Source organism: Malania oleifera, chromosome 6 (genome assembly GCF_029873635.1).
Source record: "Malania oleifera isolate guangnan ecotype guangnan chromosome 6, ASM2987363v1, whole genome shotgun sequence".
NCBI lineage: Eukaryota > Viridiplantae > Streptophyta > Magnoliopsida > Santalales > Ximeniaceae > Malania > Malania oleifera.
The window spans coordinates 26,598,168-26,622,681 of NC_080422.1; the positions used below are offsets into that span (position 1 = coordinate 26,598,168).

A 24,514-nucleotide genomic window follows, 5' to 3' on the forward strand; every position below is an offset into this window, starting at 1 on the left:
AGGACGTTGTCGGTGCACATAATTAATTTTTTTTCAAAAAAATTTATTTCCCTTCATTTCCCGCTGTATTGATAAGCTGAGCCTTCCCATCTGGCAAAGCCCACACAACCAATCCATCTTCTGCTTTTTCTAACCAAAAACTGGTTCAGCTGGCTATTTATGTTTCTGAAAAAGATTGTCACTAACATATACAATAGAGAGTTCTAATTTTGACAGCAGCCATGTGACATGAGCCATTTACAAATTCAGAAGAGCTTAATGTATGAACTGAAAAATAAAAAATGCTACAAAGAATTTACAGCTGAATGTTACCATTTATAAAGGCTTGTCTGCCGCAAGACGAACTTTGTTCAAAGACTCCTTAAATGCTTGCCAAGCAACCATGTAATGATCTTGAGATATCATCCCTTCCTCGACAACTTGTAAGGCTCGTCTATGTAAGTGATCAAACCATTGAACAGGATTTGTAATATCAACATTGTTGCAGCCAAGATCTGGTATGTATAGGCGTTTAAAATCCTTCCTCCATCGCGACAAAATATACTGAATTGGGATTTCCTCCACACCATTGTAGTTAAGAATACATAATGCATGCCGGCATAGATAGCCTTTGAAGTTAAAGCAACTGCAAATGCAGCGAACTTCCACTCCTACATTATCATACATTACCTCAAAGTTCCTAAAAAGATTTCCGTCAGCCTCTCGTTCTTTAATCACATATGTAACAACTGGTCCGTTGGAATGAATTTGAGTTATGCTTAAACAAGAAGACATCATCTCGACCTCATCCTGAAACCTATTAAATATTCCTTTTGTATACATTTTAGACAGCTGCAGCTCATAATAGCATCTTGTTCTTAACAAGGGACCCAAATCTCTGGACTCAAAATCATCAATCGTTTCATTGTGATATCTTTCTGATAGAACTGATTCATAAATATTAAAAAAATCTTTCAAGGAAGTCTGTTTATGCACATAACCGCCAAAAAATGGGCCTAAGGACTCATCCTGTAGAAAAGCAAACATTCCAGCAAAAGATGTGTCTTTCAAATAAACAGGAGCCCATCGTTCTCGATCTTCATATAAAGTTTGAAGCCACTCATGACCCCTAATTCCAAAGCGCTGGATCATATCTTCCCAAGCTATTTCAAATTCATCCACTTTTATAGAGTCATAGACTGTTCTATTCAAGACTCTTTGAAATGCTTCAGATTCCTGCAATTCTCCTAAATTCTCAAGAATGCTTTGAATGACAAGAGACAAACAGAGGCGGTGGTGAGCCCTTGGAAACACCTCTGCAATTGCATTCTGCAAAGCCTTACCCTGGTCTGTAATGATAGTCTGAGGAGGTCGACCGGACATACATGTAAGCCATGCCCTGAATAACCAAATATAAGTCTCTACTGTTTCATCAGCCAGCAAACCACAACCCAATAAAACAGGTCGTCTATGGTGATTAACCCCAACAAATGCCAATAGTGGAATCTCATATTTGCTTGACAAGCCTGTCGAGTCAAATACAACCACATCACCGAAGTAGCGGTATGCAGCCCTAGACCGAGAATCAATCCAAAAGACATTTCTCAGATGCCCTTCATCATTAAGATCCATCAAGTAAAAAAAGTTAGGATTTGTCAGCTGCATCCGACAAAAATAATTATACATGACTTGCGAATCTCCTCTTTTAAGCTTCAAACGCTTCAAGTGCTCAGCGTGGTGAGTGATTTCACTTTCATTTGAATTTGAGCTTCCACAAGCCATTGAATCTGCAACAGGTGTTCGATACAACTTAATTGTTCGTACTTCAACATCAAGAGCAGGTTCCATCTTTCTTTTGGCCCCTGCATCCATCTTCTTGTGTGACTTGGAGTTTTGGGCTCTTTGAGGATCAAACAAATGGTTGTGTTCAAGCTTAACTTCATCCACCCTCCACCTGTTGGATTCCACTAACCTCAACCTTATCATTGCCAAACAACCAGTTCGCGTCTCCTTCCTTCGACTATTAGCTTCTTTGACCATTTTGAAACCCTCACAATTGCAGCAGAGTACTGCTCCACGTTTCTCTTTGCTGTTACGTTTTGTCCATGAAGATTTCACTCTAATAGCAAATCCCAGATATCTTGCATAGCAATTATAATAGTTATAAGCATCATCATATGATTCAAACTCCATCCCGACAACTGGTGGGGGGTAGTCCTTTCCTTGAGATAAACCATTTTGGCCATCATCTATAGCTATATCACAATCTCTATCATCCTCATGGTTATTGCCTTCAAAATCAAGCACTTGTTCACAGTCATTATCAAGATCGTTGCCTTCATTCTCAAGCAGTTGCTCACTGTTCTGAGAACCTTCCTCCATCTGGAATTTAGGGGAGGAAAAAAAAGTTGACCCAAAAAAAAGAAAAAACTAATAACTAAAAAGCCACAAAAAAGATATAAAAACCAAAGATTTCTAACCAGCCTCACTGATCCTTCTTCATTGTTATCTTTAAAGGGATTTTGTCAAGTCTTCCACCTTATTCAGTTAGACGGCATATTCAGTTCATCTTTGATTCATTGAATATTTAAATACTAATCCATATATTATTTACTTAGTATTATAGGGCCAGCCTTGACTCAATCGTAAGGGTTTACATCCAAACCAGAGGGTCAGAGATTCAACTCACACAAACAGTATCTCTAGGCCTGGAGGTAAGCTGCATGAATCATTCCCTTCTCAGACCCCCGGATGGCATGGGAGCCTCCTGCACTGAATTTATGTTTATTTTGTACTAACATTCCCCTCCACATGGTTTTTTTTATAGTGAACTTTTTAAACAACTACTGTAAGTGTTGTAAATATTTTTTATCAGTAAAAATACAATAGGAATGTTTTTTCAACAGATTGTATCCAGTCTTTTTTGGGCATCACACTCAATTGGTGGCTGATGAGACATGAGGGAAATGTAAACTTGGAAGCTTATACTGCACAGGGGTAGAAGCTCTTGCTGTAACTTGTCAGCTCTCAAGTTACATTCCCAGGACTTCTTAACTGAAAATTGACAATAATCAATTAATCATCTATTTCCAGAACCCTCTCATTGCAAGTCAAGGAGCATTACGTATAGAATGCTCCCAAGAAGGGGACTTCAAAGCTTTATGAGCAGTCATTACTTGCATCTAATCAGTGTGCAACCATTTTACTTTTATTACTAAAGTTATCAGTATTCCAGCTAAAACTTATTGCCAGGCAATGATCAACAGCACAACAAATAATTTACAGAATTTTGAATTCACGAGGAAAATAAAGGATGATCAATAAAAGGAAAGAAATAATTAATCATTATGACATTGTCTACAGAAACAGGCATAGAAACTATACATATGGCTAGGTTTTTCCTTTTACAATTTCCTTTTCCTTCTTGATTATTTCCCCTACCCTAGCAATTACCTAAAATCAATTCCATCAGAAAACCAGATATTCATTGTCTTCCACAAAGACTAAGGGCACGGGCCCATTTGGGATTTTCAACTAAAAGTGATCCCATAGGCCATAGTGCAAAACTTTTTTGGCCATAGTGCAAATTTTTTCTTTTAGTTTAGCTTTCAATAATTTGTTTAATCACACTCTAGGAATTGAAAATTGAGCTGATTTTGAACCAAAAATTACATTGGGAAGAACGTTGGTAGTTGAAGCTTCCTCCCAAAATGATTTTAGATTAAAGATTATTTCCCAACCAGAGACACAATCACGGAATCACCTATTCTAGGTGCTGCTTTGATCGTTGGAGCATAATTTCTGCTTGTGCAGAGGGTGTAGTGAGAATCAGCAGATTGATTTTCATGAATCCACGATTGATATGTCAAACTTGCCGATTTATTCAAAGTGATTTTTTCTCAACTGAAAATGTCAAGATTATTAAAGTTACCAAAGAGTAATCTGGCTTTCAACATTTCAAATTGAAAAACCTTCCATTTTAAATCTTTTGCAGCTCATATTTTTGGAGGGCATACTGCATTTCATTCCACATCCTCTCCTGTTGTGCTAACCCCATCCATCTCACAATTTTGGGATAGTTTGCTTGAGAACAGTGACAATTTTGGGTAATGAGACTAATCTTTGGAAATTAGAAGAAAGCACAATGGATCTTTTGTTTGAGAGCAGTGAAGCTGATAGGGGATAATATTGGGAAATGGGCCCAATCTTGGGGGATAAGGAGTGAGGGCAGATGCCAGATGGAGCAGTTTAGTGAATAATCTCGAGCCTCCTTCTATCTCCTCTCCTCACATCCCCCCGTCATCTTGCTTAAAATTTGTAGGACTCCCCTCACAGGCCAAGACATATTCTCCATGCCATCCTTTTGCAAGCCTCCACCCATTCTCCCCTCTTATTCCCAATTTCGCAGTTGCTGCACCTTTCCCTCATATCCACGCTCCATCTTGCCCTCCATCATCACATCCAAAGATGGGGATTTCCACTGTCAACGACCCTACCTACTTCACATCATTCCAGTATTTGGAAATCTTAGACCTAACCAGAAGTCTTACCCGCATCAGTTCAGATTGCAATCACATGCTCTCCCATTATCTTCATTAACACTCACACTATCAACATAACTTCCACTCTTTAAGAGGGGGTTGTTGAGCACACTCTCATAGTGTGCCCACAGCTTATGTGTGTGTGTGTGTGTGTGTGCAAATATACTCTTTATAAATTATAATAGTCAATCAGAAAATGAATAATAATCAACAACAAAACCAAACAAGTTTTTGTACTACTTTTTTCCATTATTAAAATATCTTTAAAAATTATAACAACAAACCAAGCCTTAAATCTCACTAGGTGGGGTCTGCCACATGAATTCATTTCTGCAAATTTACATGATATTCGGCAATTTCCTCAGACAAATTTAGCGATATTAAATCCTTGCTCACTATCCCATTCTAAGTTATTTTAGGATACGTTGTGATTATGCTGGGAGGATATGGAACAAGTTATTTGGTTTTTTAGGGGAATGTTGGGTGAGTTAAGAGGTGGTGGAGGACTTTTTGGCAGTTTCTTTTCTTGGTTTTGGCAGGAATAAGGATAGGGCAACACTCTAGCAATGTGCCTTTTTTGCTGCATTTTGGGGGTTGTGGATGGAGCATAATGTGCCTATTTTTTAGGGAAGAAGTTGTTTCATCTGTTGGTTTGGAAAAAGATATATAATTTGGATTCTCTTTGGTGTGTGGGACGGGAATTTTAAGGGGGTGAGCTTTTCTGATATTCAGCGTGATCGACGCTTTGTGCTGGACTGTTAGTCTGTGATGGTTTTATGTGTTTTTTTAGTTTTACAATTTTTTCTTTGTTTTTTTATCTGGATCTTTCCAGATTTTACTAAGCAGATATCTTGTTCTCCTGGCTGTACATTCTTAATCTATTAATGAAGTTCTTCCATAAAAAATTCTAAAAAAAATTTCAAAAAAAATATTAAGACTACCCCTACCCCCTTCTACTACCATTAACAATGACTCTAAACTGGTACATTATTTGGCTTACGCTGCAGGTGCCCAAACCATCTCAGCTGCCCCTCTCTTATCCTATCTTCTATAGGTGCCGATGTGCTATCCCTAACCTACAGCAAATATATTTGTTCCTTCATTTATCTTTTAACATTATACCACTCATCCACTTTAACATTCTCATTTTTTCATAATTTTCAGAATTTATTATTATTTTATTATTATCATTAAATATTCAAGGATAGTGAGAAAATATTTGATTCAATTAGAAGTTGTATATTACATATATAATTAAATATATACACAAACAGCCATATGAGAATAAATATATTATACATTTCCAAACACAGTAGCATCAAATGCAATTTCATGCAATCGTCAGTTGGAGTGCTCTCTTTCATGAGGCCTTAGGTTTGAGCTATCTCACGAACTCAAGTAACATTTCTTATGCATTTTTTCTGTATAAAGTGTTGGGTCAACCTAGCCTATTCACCAGGTCTGGGCGAGTCAGGCCAAGTCACCAAGTTTTGGCCAGGGTTGAGTTGGTTGACTTCACTTTCCTTCAAATCTGGTTTTGTGCGATCACCCAGACCAGTAAGGGAAGGGGGGGTGTTCAGTCAACCTGACTGCCCGGTCAGTTCAAGTTTTAAAACCATGCTTCCCCTTCCTCTACAAATCTTCAACAAGAAATCACAAATCTGAAAGAGATCCTCGAACCCCGAAAAGAGAATCAACAAGGACAAAACCCCACCGCCTTCTACTCCTAACACTATCCACATTGATTTTTTTTATTTTTTTTTAATAGCAAAAGAAACTCATTGATAGATTAAGAATGTACAATCAGGAGAAGAAACATCTTGATCCTCTCACATTGATAAGATCACTATCCTCTCACTGCCCTGCACCACTACTCTTTCTTTCACTGCCATCACTCAAGAATCAAGTTTGATGATACACTAACACCAGGTTCTACCGAGTTGAAAGCTCTTTCATAGACGATGTGTGCAAATGAGTTGCGAAGTTATTATGATGCATGGTGATGACCTTAGTTACAACATTGTAAACATAACTGTAAATGATAAAAATTGTCAAAAAGTATGTTTGCCTATAATTATGTTTTCTCAATAGTGAAACTGGTGTTGCTGATAGAAAATGCAATTTTGGGCTATTTTTTTGCAATGAATCTGTGAGTTAATAATCAATTATAGAAGCATCCAACCGGAAAGCTAAAGAGTGATTATGGGCCTCATAATTAATTCAATAATAGGACCTTAGTTGTCGTTCACAACCCCCTTTTTGAGTTGTTGTAAATTCGCTTTCTAGTATTTTTCTTATTTTGGATAAAATAGCTTACAAGTAATTTTACACTAGGGAATCCCTTCTACACCAAAGCTATCCCAAATGATCCCCAACTTGCAACATCAGGTTCAGCCTATTGATTGCACATTACATTTATTTCATTATGTCCATTAACTACTCAGTTCTAGAAACCAATTGTTAATAAGAAAAATAATGTTAAAAAAAGAGAAGGAAGCAAGGAGAGGCAAGAAAAAGAGGTGTGATCTTCCTAGGCAGAGAAATAAAAAAAAAAAGATTAAGGGCGTAAAGACAATATATATATATATATTATATAAACAAGAACATTTAAAAAAAAAATTGACAAGCATCAATGGAGGAGAAACCAACCAAGGATTTGAGAGATATAGGACCCTTAGAAGACAAGGATTTTAGAAATAAAGAACCCTTATAAGAGTTCAAGCACTGCTAGTTCCTATTTACAACGGATGGTTTCATGCAAAGCAAAAAAGAATTGATCTTTAAATAAAAAAGGAGGGAGAAGTGGGGAAGAAAACACCCTACCATTTGCCCAATGGAGAAACCAAGTGTAGGTGAAATTCAAGATCCAGGCTATAGCAACTTAGTTTATGTTAGATATGTTGCTCAGTCTTGCAAGGAGAATTGCATGTCATATGTTATGAAGCACTTTCATGGAACTTTGCTCACATTACCTAATAGAGTCAGGAAGTTATTGTGCTACTCTATATCTCAGAGATATTTTGCCAAAAAGTTTCTAACCATTTTACGTTGGAAAAAAAAAAAATTTTTTTTAAAAAAAAAAAAAAAGCCCAAGTGATTTAGTAGGAAAAACTTCAAAAACGGAAGCTTTAAACCAAAGGAACATTGTCTAAATAAGAGAAATTCAAAGGGCATTTGTTTGATCTAAATGGCCTCTGAATAGAGGCTATGTTTGAATTAGGAACCAATTAGACATCAGACCGTTTGGTGGCAATTCTGAATTTTCTTAAAATTCATCTAAGAGAATCAAACTTGGAAACACATCTAATTTGGTAAGTGGAAAATTCAGAGGTCTCTTTTTCAATTTTATCCTTTCTAAAAGTTGAAAATGACAAAATACTCAACACCTCAGGGATTAAAATTAAAATAATAAATTTCATTTTTTGTATAAGAAAAAATTATATTATTTGTATTTACAATTACTAGTTGAACATATGACAATAAAATATTATTTATATTAAATTAAAAACTTTAGTCTATGTTGCTTTGTAATCTTATCAAATATGCTCCTAAAAGTTGAAAAGGCTAAAATTGAAACAACACATGTTCAAGTATTAGATACCAAACAGCTAGAGAATATTCACAATTTAGATTCAATGACCAGTTCAAGTTCAATTCAGAACTAGTTCATATAATCAAATTTGAATCAGTGTTCAGCACTTAATTTTACCAAATGCTCCCTCTGAAGGAAAGTAAATTATTAGTAGTTTTAGGCATAATACAACTTAAGTTAGAGGATCACTTGCGAATGAAAAGGAAGTAGTGATTAGTGCCTTCAGTTCATTTCCTGATTTTGTGCCCTCATCAGCTTAGACATAAATTTTTTTTCACCAACATCATCAAAGAATCATGCAAGAGTTCATGTAGAGGCAAAGAGGCAGCTTGTGAGGGACCAAAATGACAGTTCAGGCTTGTACATACGTGGTAAGGATATTTGTAGATGTACTATAGTTATAGGTTGAGGGCGAGCCTTGGATCAACGGTAAGGTTGCTCCTTTGTGCCCGGTTTGATCAGGGGTTCAAGTCCAAGGAAACAGCCTCTCTTGCATAAAAGTAGAGATGAGCCTGCATATATTGTGACGACCCTCCCCCTACTCTCGCAAAGCATGGATCCTTGTGGCCAAGGATGCCCTTTACTATAGAAATACGTTGAGGGGGGAAAGGTGAAGTAGCAATAGTTTTATAAACTTCATCAGTTAGGATCCTCTCGTTTTGTAATGTAAATTGCACTTCTCATTCAAATTTAAGGTTGATTTTATGTTTCTGACAGAATTAATTTAACTTCTGAATGACATCTGGTAAATCAGCCCTAGCAAAGATTTGTGCTTGATAGCATTCATTTCCATTTTTTCCATCCAAATACATTTCTTTTGTCATCTAAAAATATATATTGATATTATCTCCAGTGTCTCTTACTATGTCTACAACACCAACTTCTTGATCTAGCTCACATATCAAATTTACAAACAAAGCTCAAGGCTCCAAATACAGGGCTACATTTTCATGGTAATTGCTCATTGTGTAACCTGCAACCAAGCTAACTGCATTTTTTATAACCCCCTGGTCCAGTTATCCACACTGCAAAGTTGGTTAGAGACCTAGAGCCATTTTGTATCATTCATGACTTAAATGTTTTATACTCTTATCAAAAAAATCATTTATGGGATTTAATTAGAAACTCAGAGACTTCACACCAATTCACCTCTCCAGTTATTCTTCTCAACTAGTACCTGGACATTTGGACAGAGGAACCATCACTAACGTGACATATGATAAGTCCGTCTTGCATCAGTCTTCTAACGACAAGGAAAAATGCAACACCTTAGGTTCTGGTACCTCTTCACATTTCAACTACAAAGTTTTGGAATGTTTTAGTTGTTCAAAGAAACATACAATTTTTTAAGACAATACAGTTCAGACACAGAAATGAATAAACGGTTCTATAATGAAAACAGTAATGCGTTTCATCAGCAATATGTGGGAAGGTCTATGTCTATCAATGAGGAAGGAGCTGTTTGGCGGACTGATTGATGGCGAACTCTATCTCGTCATGATAAAAAGCATATAGGAAAGTATGCTTGGATGCTTTTTGGTCAAAGAAAACACACCTACTATTGGCCCGAAGATGGCAAGAGGCTCAAGCATCCATCTATTCAAATTTAATTAAGCTTTTCGCTTAAACACTCAACAAATAAAATTTTTTTCAACACATCAAAGAGTGTAAATAGAATTTTTTTCATATTTTTCTCCTACAATATTTCCCTATTCTGTTCATATAATTCCAACTGATTCACTGGATCTTCAATAGCAACTAATACTGGATTTCCATATTCTATTTATGGAATATTTAGCTATACCTTTTTTCCTTCCTTAAGCAAAATCAAAAAATTTTAAAGTGCTTTAAACTGGAATAAAATTACAACATGTCTAAGAAAAAAAATTTCATGCTTTTATCCTACAGAATTTCCCAATGCTGCTAATTCCAACTGATTCACTGGGGCTTGATTAAACAACTAAGTCTGGATGTCCATATTCTATTTCTGGAACATATTAGCTATTCCTTTTTCCCTTCTTTTGTTTAAGCACAATGACAAACTTTGAACTGCTTTAAACTGGAATAAATTTCCAACATGTCTAAGAGTTGAGGAAAAAAAATTTCGTACCTTTGTTCTACAAGATTTGCCAATTCCGTTCATATAATTCCAACTGATTGGCTGGGGCTTGATTAATGCCTATTTCTAGATTTTCATATTTTAGATTCTTTAACTGCTGAGAAAATGCAAAGGAGAGAGAGAGAGAGAGAGAGAGCACTATCCCAAAGCACAAATTCGTCACCACTTAGAACCCAATAGAAATCCCCATATGCAGCCTAATGCAACTACTCAGCACAGTCTAATTATATGGCATTTTATTTTTAAAAATCAAAACAACATAAGATGTGAGATTTTAAATTTTATTTTCATTTTCCTATGCTTTCTCGGCAACCAAACAGATATTTCACAATGGACCCTTAACCAGCTTCTACGTTTGACTCGACATGAAAAGAGAGCCTTTTGAATTCGGGAAAAAAAAATCTTATTAAAGATTGTAGGGGTGATGATAAACTGAAACAAGCAGTACGAAAATTGAGCGGAGAAAGACAAATTGAAAATAGGAAGAAAGGCACTCACGGAGATTTGGAGGTTTGACGGCGGCGATAAGGCTTCGCCGGCCTGAGTAAACGGACCGTCGGCGGTCATCGATGCCGAGAGTTTCCCCCTGGTTGCGTCAAAGTATGAGAGGTTAGTTTTGCCCTAAGCAACAATTGTTTGTTATTTGAAATTAAGTCCTCAAGTTTTGCTATATTTTTTTGGCTTCCCAAGGGATTTAGAATTCAAATATTAATGGGGCTGCAGGCAGCTTTTCTTTTTCTTTTTTAAGTGGCCCAAATTTCCAAATTCAATTTTCCTTTTTTAAACTTTGCTTTTCCAGCTTTTTTTTTGTTATTCAAATGTTGAATTTTTCTGAAAAATTTAAAAATAGAGTAAAAATTTTGCAATTATTTAAAAAAAATTAAATAAACAAATAATATTTTGGCAAGTATATAGGTCCTAGGGATCTCATGTCGAAAAAGCGGAACTGCTTGACGTTGCATATTAATCTCTTCTTTTTTTTTTCTTTCTGGCTCAACTATCCTAGCCAAACGAGTCATTCTCTCTTATCATTTTTGTGAAGCAGTCACTCTTGAAATAGTGTGTAATAGCTAATTAGTGCATTCATTATAGTTAGCATTTTCACTATCAAGGTTACTATCATCAATATTTAACTCGTTACAAAGTTAATTAATACTAAGTTAGACTGATAAGTCAAAAGTTACACATTAATGCAACTCTCTTTTTTTTTTTACTATATGCTTTTTATGATTATTTTTATATAAATTATTGACTTTTTGAGTACGATCCCTGTTTTGATGTTGACAAAGCACAGGTTATCTTATGTGTGTTTAAGTATGTGAACATGTCTTAATTTTAGCATACATAAGACCAAATGACTTGGAAGCTAGAAGAAACTTCAAGATCATATGTATTTGGCGCATTCCATGAAAACACACGAGCAAGAAGATTTAAAACATTTGTTTTTTGAATGACAAGCTCAAAGACCGTAGTCAGACCTTAGGGACCAACATCATTCATCAAAAACCTTTTCTAAAAATACTAAAATCATAACAAGGTTTTCAAAATGAATTTAGGATTAAAATTAATTATACAAAGACTACGGTCGACTAACGTTGGATTTTTGGGCTTAATTAAAAAGCCTAAGTCATGGACTGACCTTAGGATCCAATGCACATAATGAAAAATCATTTAAGCTTAAATATCACATTTATGCATATAGGGATAAAACTTAGGGTCATAATTAGGGTCAAAATTATGTTTGTGAATAGCCCCGGTCAACCGAACACTTTGTTGGCTGAGAAGTCAAATGTTGACTAAGTCTCGGTCAACCGAATCCCTAGCAGTGTAAAAGTCTTGGTCGACCGAACCGGTCAGAATCTCATGGTCAACTGTTCTAAATTTAATGTACTGTCCTAGGTTGACCGAACCATAAGGTGACTGACCCCCCAGCTTCTTGGTCGACTAAATGTATAGTTCATCTTGACCACGGTCGACCGAACCTAGATAAGTAGCCGACCATCCTTTGATTTGGTCGACCAAACCTACGAAGGGTTCGGAATCATCTTGAGACAGTCGACCATATCCTTAGTTCAGAATTGCCACGGTTGATCGAACCTGTTAAAGTGGTCAACCAAACCTTTTATATAGTCGACCGAACGTCTCGAGTTGGTCAATTTTTTACTGAGATAAAATGAGATTAATTTTATTAATCATCATTAAACTTTTTCCAAAATGCCTCCTATGTCCCCAACGGTCATATTTTTAGCAAAATCTATATATACCTCCCCATTGTCTTAATTAGTATAAGATTAGCAAATTGATTAAGGAAAAATTCTCTGAAATTTTTGTATTCATACTCTTCTTTTTGCTCAAATTCTTTCAATCTTTCAAGCATACTACTCATTCTCCTTACACATTGATTTGAAAATCCTTTTTAGAGAGAATTCATTTGGGCATTGATTCTTCATTCTAGGCATAATACTCTCACTCATATTTATTTATTGAAAATCCTTTTGAGAGTATTGTTAGAGGTTACCCCATATATTTTACTTGATAAATATCTTTGGGGTGATTCTGTTCTCATTGCAAAATTATATTTGAGTAAGAATCCTAGTTCCCCTAAGTTTTATTTGAAAAATTAGTTTCGGGAAAATTCTTGGCATATTGAAAAGAGTACCTTGAGCATAATTTTCTTTTAATATCTTTACTTGGAAGGTCTTTTACTCTCTGTTAGTAAGAAAACTATTTTTCACCCCTAGTTTTTTTTTAGAAATATTTTTGAGTAAAAAATACACATTCTCACATTGAACTTTAATTCATATCATACGTGAGTGTATTGATCATATTATTGTACATCATCTGCTTGTATTAGAAGCATTACAACTGTACACAAATTATTTGATTATCTGTTGTATTTTTGACGGGTGGTCGGAAGAGGGAAACTAGCCCTATGAATAGTCCCGACTGCTCAAACTCGGTTAGGAGAGCACCGGACTGGTTTAGACTCTATTAGGAGAATTAGGTGCACCATCCTGATAAGGTGTTGTAAAGGTTGGGGTCAGCCCTGTTAATCTAACCTAGGGTATTCTCTTGCCCAGTAAGGAAAGGGAGGTTATAGATGGTGTCACTCCACCTGCAAGTGAGCAAATTTAGTGGAATCCTCTTACTTTTGAGTTTGAGGCGGGGATGTAGGTAGTATTGGCTGAACCCTGATAACATATCTAATGCAGCTTTTATTTTTTCCACAATTTATTTTTCGCACCTACATATTATTATTTATTACTCTGATTGTTTTAGATATATGCACTGAATGATTGATAATACTGAGATTGGTTTATTAGGTTAAATATTTGCTCAGCAGTTTATTTGTTCTATTGAGAATGCTTAGACGACCTTAGGTTGAGTTATACTACTACTGGTTAGTTGACCTAGGAAGAAAATTTTAAAATACTCAATTCACCCTTCTCTTGAGAATACACCAATTCTAACAAAAAACACTACTAAAAAATTGAAAATCAAAATTACTTTTGAATACTTTGAATTAATTTTTATTACAATATATAACATTCAAAATTTATATGTAATTACTGAGTTAAATGCTTAGTTTGGCACCAAATTTTCAATTGTTTTGGTCATTGAAAAAAATTAATTTAGTCATTATACTAGTTGAATAGTTACAACATAGACTAATTGCACTATTTAGTCGTTGACTTAGGTCAGGTTGGGAGAGAGATCATTACCTATTTTCTATGGAAGCCTTTAAGCTAATATGAAATTTTTTTTTTTTTTTTTGGCAACACAAGAGATGAGGTGCAAGAGGGAGATCATACAACTCATGTCTAGGGAAGAGGGCTCTTAATTACCTTAGAAGGGACAGTTCTTCTTCCCTGATTCAAGTCTCAAATATCCTAACTAAAACATCAATTTTCTAGCAATCAATTGATCATAAGTAATTCAAAATTAGATAGTGTCATTTATCTCAAACTCCTATAGAGGTGGCAACATTACTATGGAAGATTGTAAATGCGAATTCTGATTGTGGGTATTGACCTCCATGATAATGCAATAACTAATCAAGAGGTATGCTATTTGTATGTTTTATAAGGAAGGTGTGGGTCACACCATTAAATAGATAATCAATCATGTGACAATTTTAAAAATAATGTCTCAAAATTGATAGAAAAATTAAAATTTTAGAAAAGAAGAAATTCTAGTAATATAGCAAGACACTCGTTCAAGATTGAGAGGCTAAAACAAGAAATCGAGAGGTTCAAGGCAATGGTCAAGAAGTTGGAGATGAAGAACTAGAGCTTTAAGAAATGCATAAATAAGAGAGAAGGTTTTAGTGATTATAATTGTCATTCTACTAATTATCGGGTAGAAGGATCTCATCTTTGCTACTTTAAGTTTGTTTTCCCCTCCTTTTCAATGGATATGTACGCAAGATGTGCTTTTGGATGGTTTTTCTTTTACAGATTTGGCGTGGAATGGTAATGTTTACTAGCTTGTGGTTAAGGTTTTTCTATTTTTTATTTCTTTGGTAATTTTACTTCTTACTTACTATTTGCCCTCAAATGTAGTTGCTTTCATTATAAAATGAAATAAATGAATTGGACAAATTCTTATACATGTCTTAAAGTTTTATGGATTTTTAATGAGATGTGTTTTCTTTTTTAGTTAGCAGTTTGATTACCAACTTATGCCTAAGGTTTTTTTATTTTTTGGTAATGGTACCACCTGCCGTCTAATGTATCTGCCCCTATGTTCTAAAATGAAAGAAACAAATTAAAATGTTTCCTAAAAAATTTTGCACAATGTACTATCATTCTTCTTCCTCATCCAAGTGGAGAAGTAAGATTAGATTTGGATTTCAATTAAATAGAGTGTTTGTCTCAATTAATAAATAATGGTAAGATACAAGGTCTTTGTCAATATCTCAAATGGGAATAGATTATAGTGGACTTGAAGTCAAAGAACATGCCAAATTACCATTGAAGTAAGACAAGCCAATTAGAAGGATCGTTGGATTTGCATTTTGACTTGATGTGTGTCACACATTAAAATAAGATAGGATTTTCCAAAACTTTGAACACCACCCACTATATGGAATGCTTCCATTGAAAATAAAATTTATGAAATCAAAATCATAAATTAGACAGAAGATATCCAATATTGGACTTCCATTTGCTACTCAACTAGCTTGCCATGATAGAGTGCAAAAACCATGATATCATAAGATATGCACAATGCCCTCTCCTACCCTAAAACTACTAGTTAGTGGCCTATACACTTGTCCAACGTTAGGCACACTTTTTGGTTATATGTTCACACCTTGGCTTGACACTCTAGTAGTTTTTTTTTTGGTTGGGCGGGGGGGGGGGGGGGGGGGGGGGGGGGGGGGGGGTCAGACCTTTGGGTCTTGGTGAGGGAACATATAATGATTGATGAGACATAAAATATTCAAAAGCGCCTCATCATACACATTTGTGTCTAATTGCAAAAACCATGATTGATGAGACATAAAATATTCAAAAGCGCCTCATCATACACATTTGTGTCTCCTTTTATTCCCTTCCTTTTTGTTAGACGTCCTAGCCCGGGAGTATATAGTCCAGAGGGGGGTGAATGGACTCTTTTGTGGAATTACAAATTTTTTCTACAAAATAAAACACTTGACAAGATGCAAGTAATTATATCATAATATATGAAATTTAAATCATACACAAGACAAATAATAAAGAGTATAGAAAGAGAAAATCAACACCGATATTTTTACGTGGCTCGGCACCAAGCCTACATCCATGCCTTGAGACCAACTCAAGGATTCCACTATACGATCTCCTTCACCGGCGGAGAAGCCTTACAATTCAGGAACAAATTCCTACCCGCTCACCAAGAGCCTCTTCGGCTCACAAAGAACCTTCACCAAATGGTCCACAAAGAACTTTACAAGAAGATGATAGAAATATAATATGATGCTCCTTAAATGAGCAAATATTAAATACAAAGCAAACCTCACACTATCTCTCAAGTAATGAATCAAACACAATTAAAGAGCAAGAGAGAATGAGCACTTGTGAATGAAGAACAACAATGCAAAGTGCTAGGTGCTTAGGTTTTGGTGTAAAAAATTTTTTTCACTAAGAATGATCAAAAGCCTTCAAAACCATGTTAATACAAGTCTAATAGCTTGTATTTATAGCCCAAGAGCCTTAGGAGCCGTTAACTAGCTGTTGGGGGAAAGAAAAGATATTTTATTTGGCAAACTAGCCGTCTTCCACCCGTTAGCGTCATTCTGCCCGTTGGACTCTTCGACGAATCCCCTGTGTTCGTCGACGAGGTCCCTGAATCAGAAAAAGTCATTAAAGTGAAAGTTGTGGCATTTTGTCTTAACTTTCCAAGGACACCAAGATCGTCCCATTTGGACTTTTTAAGAAAAAGTTATACCCAAAATACAGTAAGATGTTTAGGACTCAAGGCTGCACTACGGTAGTGCCAATTGCTTTGTTTTTCCTTGTCAAAAAGTGTTTTAATGACTCAAAACATTCTTGGAAAAAATTATATGAAATATATTAAGTCTAATGAAGATTAAAATTTGTCCAAATGAGTGTCCTTTTGAATATAAGATATCTTAAATTAATAAAATACGTTTGAAAACCCATTTTGATATCTTATATGCTTAGTATGTCCTTTTATAAATATACTTGACTTTATTTAAACCTTTAAGACACAAGACTTGTTTTGATAAAACTGGGACTAAATATGAAGATATTCAAAATACCAAGATGTTTGAAAACTTGTCTCTTTAGAAAACATATTTGAGTTTAGGATTTATTTAACAAACTCTTTAAGTTTAACTTTGAAAGTCATAAAAGGTGAGTTTGTGTTTATGTCTTTATTGCAATCTTATAAACTCATGTGTCCTAGTATGCATGTGCTTTTCTCAACTCTTACTCAAAAATCATGCAAGAAACACACTCGCAAGAGTTACAAAACATACTACTTCACACAACTTTTATTACAAATAATTCTACAATTAAGCTTTCTTTGGTTGTGCTTGGGTCATTCCGAGTACGTGTCCATTTGATTTTTCCTTCTTGACATCTACTCGGTCCAATCTTTGCCTTCGATCCAATAATTCATGTACGAGTACCTGTACTAAACATGATCTACAAAGATAGGAAAACACTAGGAACAACATATAGGTTAATATCATCAAAACACATTAAACAATGATGGTGTAGCCACTAAAACTAACATTCTCCCCCTTTTTGATGATGTCTAACCTATTACTAATTTACTTAATCTTTGCATTTATATTTATACTAATCATGGCTTGATATGCAAAGATAAGCTTACCTAGAACCACTAATGGTTTGTTATCATCAAAACAATGCAATTAAGCTCACATAACCTCTAAGGCTAACACTTTTTATACCCCATGCTCCATCCTTGTCTCTTTATAAAAGTCTTCCCCTCCTCTCCTTTCAATTATTCCTCTTTAATTGCTAGCTTTGGTGTTCTTATAACTAGTTATCAATCATTTGTTGTTACTATAATTGATTGCTCACGTATGGCTTTATTTAAGAACATTAGCTTGCATATGGAGCAGTGCACTATTCCGCCAAACCTACTCAAAGTTTTATTCTTCTTTAGGTCCTCGTCCTACTCCCCCCTTTTTCATAACCTATTCTCTTCCACATACTTTTTTTTTTTTTTTTTGACTTGATTGAGTACAATTATGTTTTCATGTAACTTGCCTTCTATAACATACAACAACATAAGATTTAGGTTCCCCTCAAAATTACAATCACAATATGTGGACAAGACATTCTACTAATGTCATAACTCTAACGAGTGTAGGTCTTGGAAGGTAGCTTCACAACATAAGCATCTAGTCTATATTTAATTTGAAATGTGCCAATGCTAGCCATTATGTATTTCTTCTAAAATCTATGTCGATCCTTTGGACTTATCTAATTTCTCTTGGAACATATAACACAAGATGTAAGTCTTAATTGCAATTCTTCATTTCTCAAGGATCTAGCCATAAAAGATTCCCTTATCTCCTTTAGCATGAACATTATTAGTTTTGCCTATTCCTCTTTAATATACCCATTGAAGAAATTTGACAAACTTTTATCCATAATATCAAACTTTGAAGTTGCTATTAAAATTTCTGTACATCATTACTTTGGATTCCATTTGGTTAAATCAACAATTTCCTACATAAAAGCTACCTTAGTTCTTGCATGTTATCTTCATATTGGTGGTAGTTGCCATGGCTATCTGCCATAATAGGCTCCTGCAAAGTAGTGCCCTTAAACCTCTCCCTTTAGTTTACGTACATGCCTTGCACAACAATTATGTTCTATATATGGATGGCATCAAATTTCCAATGACTTGCATTAGCCCTTGTTAGCAATTAAAGAACAAATTACATGTACAGCTATGAGGCTAAATAGTGCAAAATTAATACGAATGGGATATCAATAAACATATACTCATATAAAATAATGGTCTATACTTTACCTAGGGCCCAACCTTAAACCTTTAATTAATAGCTAAAAGAACTAACTTTGAAAATCCAACTTCTCCCTCAAAAATATATCCTATGCCATTTCAAGAATATCTAGTTATTGCCATCTCTATCTATAACTTCAATAAATTGCCTATTCCATTGGCATTTTAGAAAGCACACATTTATAGAAAGGACTCCTCAATCATTCTAAAAGGTCTCTTAAACAAGTCCAAACATATGTAAAACTCTTGAAAATTAAAAGATTACTTGAGCTGCCCTTATAAAATCACAATTTTATAGTGTTGTTTTTGTTTGAGTAGCTCAAATGCATAATCATTAATTCTAATGCACCACCTTGTGAAAATCACTCTAAATCATTTATAGTCCTTTATTTCTAGCCCTCTTGCACTTTATATTAGTGCATTTGATCCCTGACATCTTTCCCAATTTTTTTTGTTGAATAATCGTTGTTTCTAGATTGGAGAGGCTACGATTTTATCTAGGCAATGTTGTGCCAGAACTGTAACTTCATCCTTTCTACTCTTAAATGTTTTGTTGCATGTGTATGACTTAAAAAGGCTCTTAATTTGAACATTATTCTCATTCTGCATCCCAAAGGCCTATACACTCCATTTGCAATCATTTACCATGCACATGCATGGATTCTAAACTAGTCATTTATATAGTCATCTTCGCATAATGTCCTTTGCTTATAGAATGGTGTTTCTCACCTCTTTGAACAAAGCTTTCTTTATAAATCTCATTCCAACTCCTAAATCCACTTAGTCTAGTTTGGTTTTAGGTTATACAATAGGTAACAAAATTGTTTTTCCTTGCCTTAACCCTCATTAATCATCAGTACTTCATGGACTATTAGCATTTGGTGAATCATTATATTCAGTTAGGCTAATAGCCCTAATTAATATAAAACCTTTATATTCTTGATCTACTTGCTCTCTTGAATCAACATTGTACTTTTCTTAACCTTCACCCTTACTTGAATCAACTCCTCATCAATTGAATAAAGTTTTATATTGGGAAACTCTTCATCACATTCTTTAAACTTGTCTTTCATTGGTATAAATGGTGGATTCCAGTAAGTTCCTACTATAAATACACAATCATGGTCGTCTTTGTTTTATTTTTTCTATTGTTGAACTTTTTAACTCTAACTCACCACCAAAGTGTAGTTGCTTCCTCATCTTTGCATAGAAAGGGGTTAGAGGTCAAGATCTTAGATCATAATAAGGGGAGATTATCTTGAATGAAAAAAAAAAAAAAGTTTCAACTTCTTTTTGAATGCAATTGAGGTATGTCAGCATCTCACTTGTTGTCACTGAGGAGTTTGTTGACTTCACCATTATTAAAGTCCATACAACTCTCCTCCACAAGTTTTGTGTCTGTGTGTGCGCACATGTGGTTGTGCAAGTTTTCAAAAACACTACTAAGTTTATATTGCTCCTTCCCCTCTAGACATTTTTTTTTTTTTTTGTCTAAACATATCTATTCGAGATAAATTACAACAATACCTCACCTTTTACCTTTTTTATCATTTAGTTAAGGAACCTTTATTTTTATCTACTTAATGTATGTACATTCCAATCAAAGGGGAGGGAGCCTACCCAATTATTGTCTTCTTCCCCAAGTTCTCTCTTTTATACCTACACACGCACAAGTGTGTGTTCGAACACACTACCAACTACTACCTCTTCACCTCTTAACAATTTTTTTCCTAGAAACATTTATTTGAGGTACTAAATTACAATAATAACTCACCTTTAACCTTTCTATCTTTTAATTAATGACACCTTTCCCTTTATCTACTTAATTATGCATATGTGACCACCCGAAAATTTCACTGCTTTGATATCATCTGTAATAAATATTTTCATACAGTGGAAGACCTCAAATACAAATTACCAAAGTACTAAACTATCTCTTTATGACAACAATATTTCCAAATGACACAATAAACATTCCTAAAATTCTAAACTCATTACAACACAATTAAATTAATAACAATTCTAAATAAAACCTTCTATCCCACCCACGCTTCCACTGTGCTACTTTGATTACTGTTATACTCCTCATGACATCTAAAAAATATTAGATAATGATGGGGTGAGGCACCTCTTAGTAAGATGAAATGAATTTTTTACATAAGCAAAACATAGCCTTTAATTTAACTTTAACTGAAAATGCATCTGTATATATATATATATATATATATATCATAACTCACACCTCTGACATTTAAAATACACATTTTCTACTCAAACATACTTTTGACTAAATAAATAATTATGTTTTCATAAATCTACATATATACGTAGAAAATTTTCCCCTAATTGGACTATCATATATTATCATGTATAATCCCCTATGATTGGGTTGTGTGACCCGAATGCTGGACTTAGCCATGGCTGGCCTATCAGGCTAAGTGATATCAGGCTAAGTGAAAACTATTATGTCTGTAGTACGATTGCCCACCCAACTTGGTCCGGACCCCGTGGGTAACTTGTTCCTGCAATACATCACTCCAGGGCCAATCGACTGCCATTTGCCTACACTTTATCTGAAAGTGTGGCTGCATTGCATGTCATGCTAGCTACGGTATCGTACTCTGAATCATAACAAGTCCGTTAGGGTTCTGATACCATATAATACAACTCATATAATAAAACTTTAACATGATCTCATTTTCATAAGTTTGTATAAAATCTGACTTGTTCACAATTTTGTGTAAAATCTATTATATCATATCTCTATATAAAATTGTCATTTTATATCTCGACATAAGCCGTCTGAATTGAACTCGGCATAAATTCATCTAAATTGAACTCGGTATAAAGTCGTCTGAATTGAATTTGGCATAAAGTCGTCTGAACTAAATTCGACATAAAGTCGTCTGAACCGTCATTTTATACTAAACTCGGCATAAAGCTAGCTGAACTGTCATGTTATAATTTTGTATAAATCTGTCATATCATTATTCTGTATAAAACTATACTTTGCTGTATATTTTCATAAAATATTCTAATAGGTTTATTTATACAGTAACATATTCATTACTCATACCACACAATTTGAGTGATAATTTATAATATAATAATCTGCATAAGATAACTATATTCTTCTGCTGAAATATAATGGTATAATAATCTAATAATCTACCTAAGATAACTATATTTTTTTCCTAAAAAATAATGGTATAATCATCTCTAGGGTTTTACTTAAACTCAAATATCCAGTTTTTCTCAAAACATACATATAATAATTCAAAATTTTCATTTCCATATGCCTGAATACTCAGAAAAACATATATATTATTTATGTAATCACATACTAAAATTTAATTGATTAAATTTCTAAAAATAACGGATATAATTTATTCCCCTTACCTTAACCCTTGAGTGGTGCCTAGGACGCTCAAATGACGAATCCACTCTAATTAAAGTGTTGAGGAGCAGAGCTAGGACTCGGATGTGATGTTTATTTTTTTATTTGACCAGGAAATAGCCGAGAATTTTAGAGAGAGAGAGAGAGAGAGAGCTCACGGTTGCAGGGGGGTTCCAATCCAATTTTAATCGTGAAGCCAGAAGCTTCAGGATACATTCCTATATATATATATATATATATATATATATATATATATATATCATATCACCTTATCCACATATCTGTATTATACTATTTTTTTTATTATCTCATTTAATTAATCACCTAATTAATTAATTAATTAATCATATTTTTTTATTTTTTTTAAACTTACATGTATATTAGTTTTCAGGTCGTTACATTCTCCCCTCCTTATAAAATTTGCTACATATAACTTTGAATAAAATCTTTTATAAACCCAGCAAGTTTGAGTTGCACTCGTAAACAATTTTATTCAAAACTGGTAACTAACACAAATCATTGGGTTACTCATCCTATCTTAATACCCCTTGTCTCAACACCAACACTCAACAACTTTAATTCTTATTTTTAGTTCCCAAAGATCTAACACCAACATAACCTTTCTTTCTCTCAACAAATAATATATAATGGATTTTTCTTTAAAAATGGTACCTACAAAATTCAGTAACCAAATTACAATACGGTTAGGATCCTTAGTAACCACCCCCTTATCATCCTTTAGCTCCAAAATAAAATTCCTTCTGAATAAAGAGGTATTTAAGGCTTTTATCGTCTGAATACAGTTCAAATTTGTTTCCATATAAGTATGAACGGTATTGTTGGCCTTAGAAGACTTAACATCTTGTTTTAATGCTAACAAACAAGTGAAACTTAACATATTTGGTTAAGTAATGATATTTCAGGATTTAAGAATGAGAATACCAAGTAAAATGATCACAAAGGTAAGTCAAAGCATGATGCAAAGATGATATCTATTAAAGCTTGAAGATCATGAGAGTGTGGATGTTAAAAAGAATGTTCTAAAAGCTTAAAACTTGAAGACAAGAGAGCCAAAGAAAAGCAAAGCAATAGAGCCAAAGAAAAGCAAAGGGAGAGAGCTCAAAAGACAAGCATGAAGACTCAAGCGCCAAGAATGTCCAAAGTCCTAGAAGTCTTTATGCAAGTGCTTCATATTTTAAATATCTTTTGAAATATTTTTGAAGCTCATTAGGATGCATCATAGACTTAGAGACCAGTTTTGAAAAACCTTTGAAAATGTTTTTGACAAGTCACATTTAAGTCTTTCAAATAACAAAAAGTTTAAAAATAAAAAATGAAAGTTTTTCAAAAAATGAAACTGGTCGGTCGACTGACCAGAACACACTAAGAATGGTCAGCCGACTGACAAACACCAAGAATGAATAAACCTGCTCAGCCAACTGACAGTTTGAACTGAGATCAGTCAGCCAACTAACAAGGCCAGCTGACTGATCATTTTGAACGTGATTGAGCTAACCGACTGACAAATTAATGGAACTTATTTCTGGTAGACAAAAGGGTCTCAGCCTCCTATCCAGCCGAATGACTTTGAGAAATGAACTACCCAGTCGCCTGTCCAGCCGATTGACTCCACAAGATTTAAAATTTTTAAACTTCAACATAAAAATTCTAAAAATTAGTTTTTCAAATATGAACATTATAAAAACTTGGTGGACAATCCAAGAAACTTGGGGAATAAGGAAACTAATCCTAAAAAGTCTATAAATACTCCCTTAACCCCAAGAAATTAATAACCAAGCAATCACACAGCATTCTTGTATTCAAACTCTCAATCTCTCTCAAAGTTCTTTATTGCTTATACTCTTTTTGGGAGAATTCATCTAAATAACTGCTGAATCACAAGCCTATGGTTCTAATACTGAGTTTTCTCAATCACTAAAGAACCCTTGGTGATCTCTTTACTTGAGCTTCAATTCTATTTCATCTGGATATTTAAATTCTTGAAGTATGTGATGCCCCGATTTTCGTACAAATTTTTTTTTCAATAATAAATAAATAATCACACATCATCCATAACATTCACAAATCAGCCACGTCAACAATCCTACTATCATTCGTACGACCCGATCCGCATTGCGTACCGGGTAAAAAGTTATTTTATTATACAACCTAACAGTGGAAGACAATATATACATATCCGTCGTAATACAATACCCAAAGTATCAATATACAAATATACACAATGCTATCTCATACCTAAAAACAATACAACCCTAATCCAAACTCACCCTGTATATCAAGGTTCTAGCTCCCTACTATCACGGAGCTCTATCACTCGGTCAGTCTCTGTTCCTTCGAAAAATTTAGATAAATTGGGTGAG

General features: G+C 34.4%; 1 protein-coding gene across 1 annotated transcript; it reads right to left on the reverse strand.

The window, feature by feature from the left end:
- Positions 1–124: 124 nt before the first annotated feature.
- LOC131157786 (protein FAR1-RELATED SEQUENCE 8-like) lies at positions 125–10,879 on the reverse strand. Its single transcript, XM_058112175.1, has 2 exons — positions 10,730–10,879; positions 125–2,361 (listed from the first exon to the last, which is right to left on the reverse strand). The coding sequence occupies exons 1-2, from the start codon at positions 10,796–10,798 to the stop codon at positions 316–318; spliced, it is 2,115 nt and encodes a 704-aa protein (XP_057968158.1). The 5' UTR covers positions 10,799–10,879; the 3' UTR covers positions 125–315.
- Positions 10,880–24,514: the final 13,635 nt, after the last annotated feature.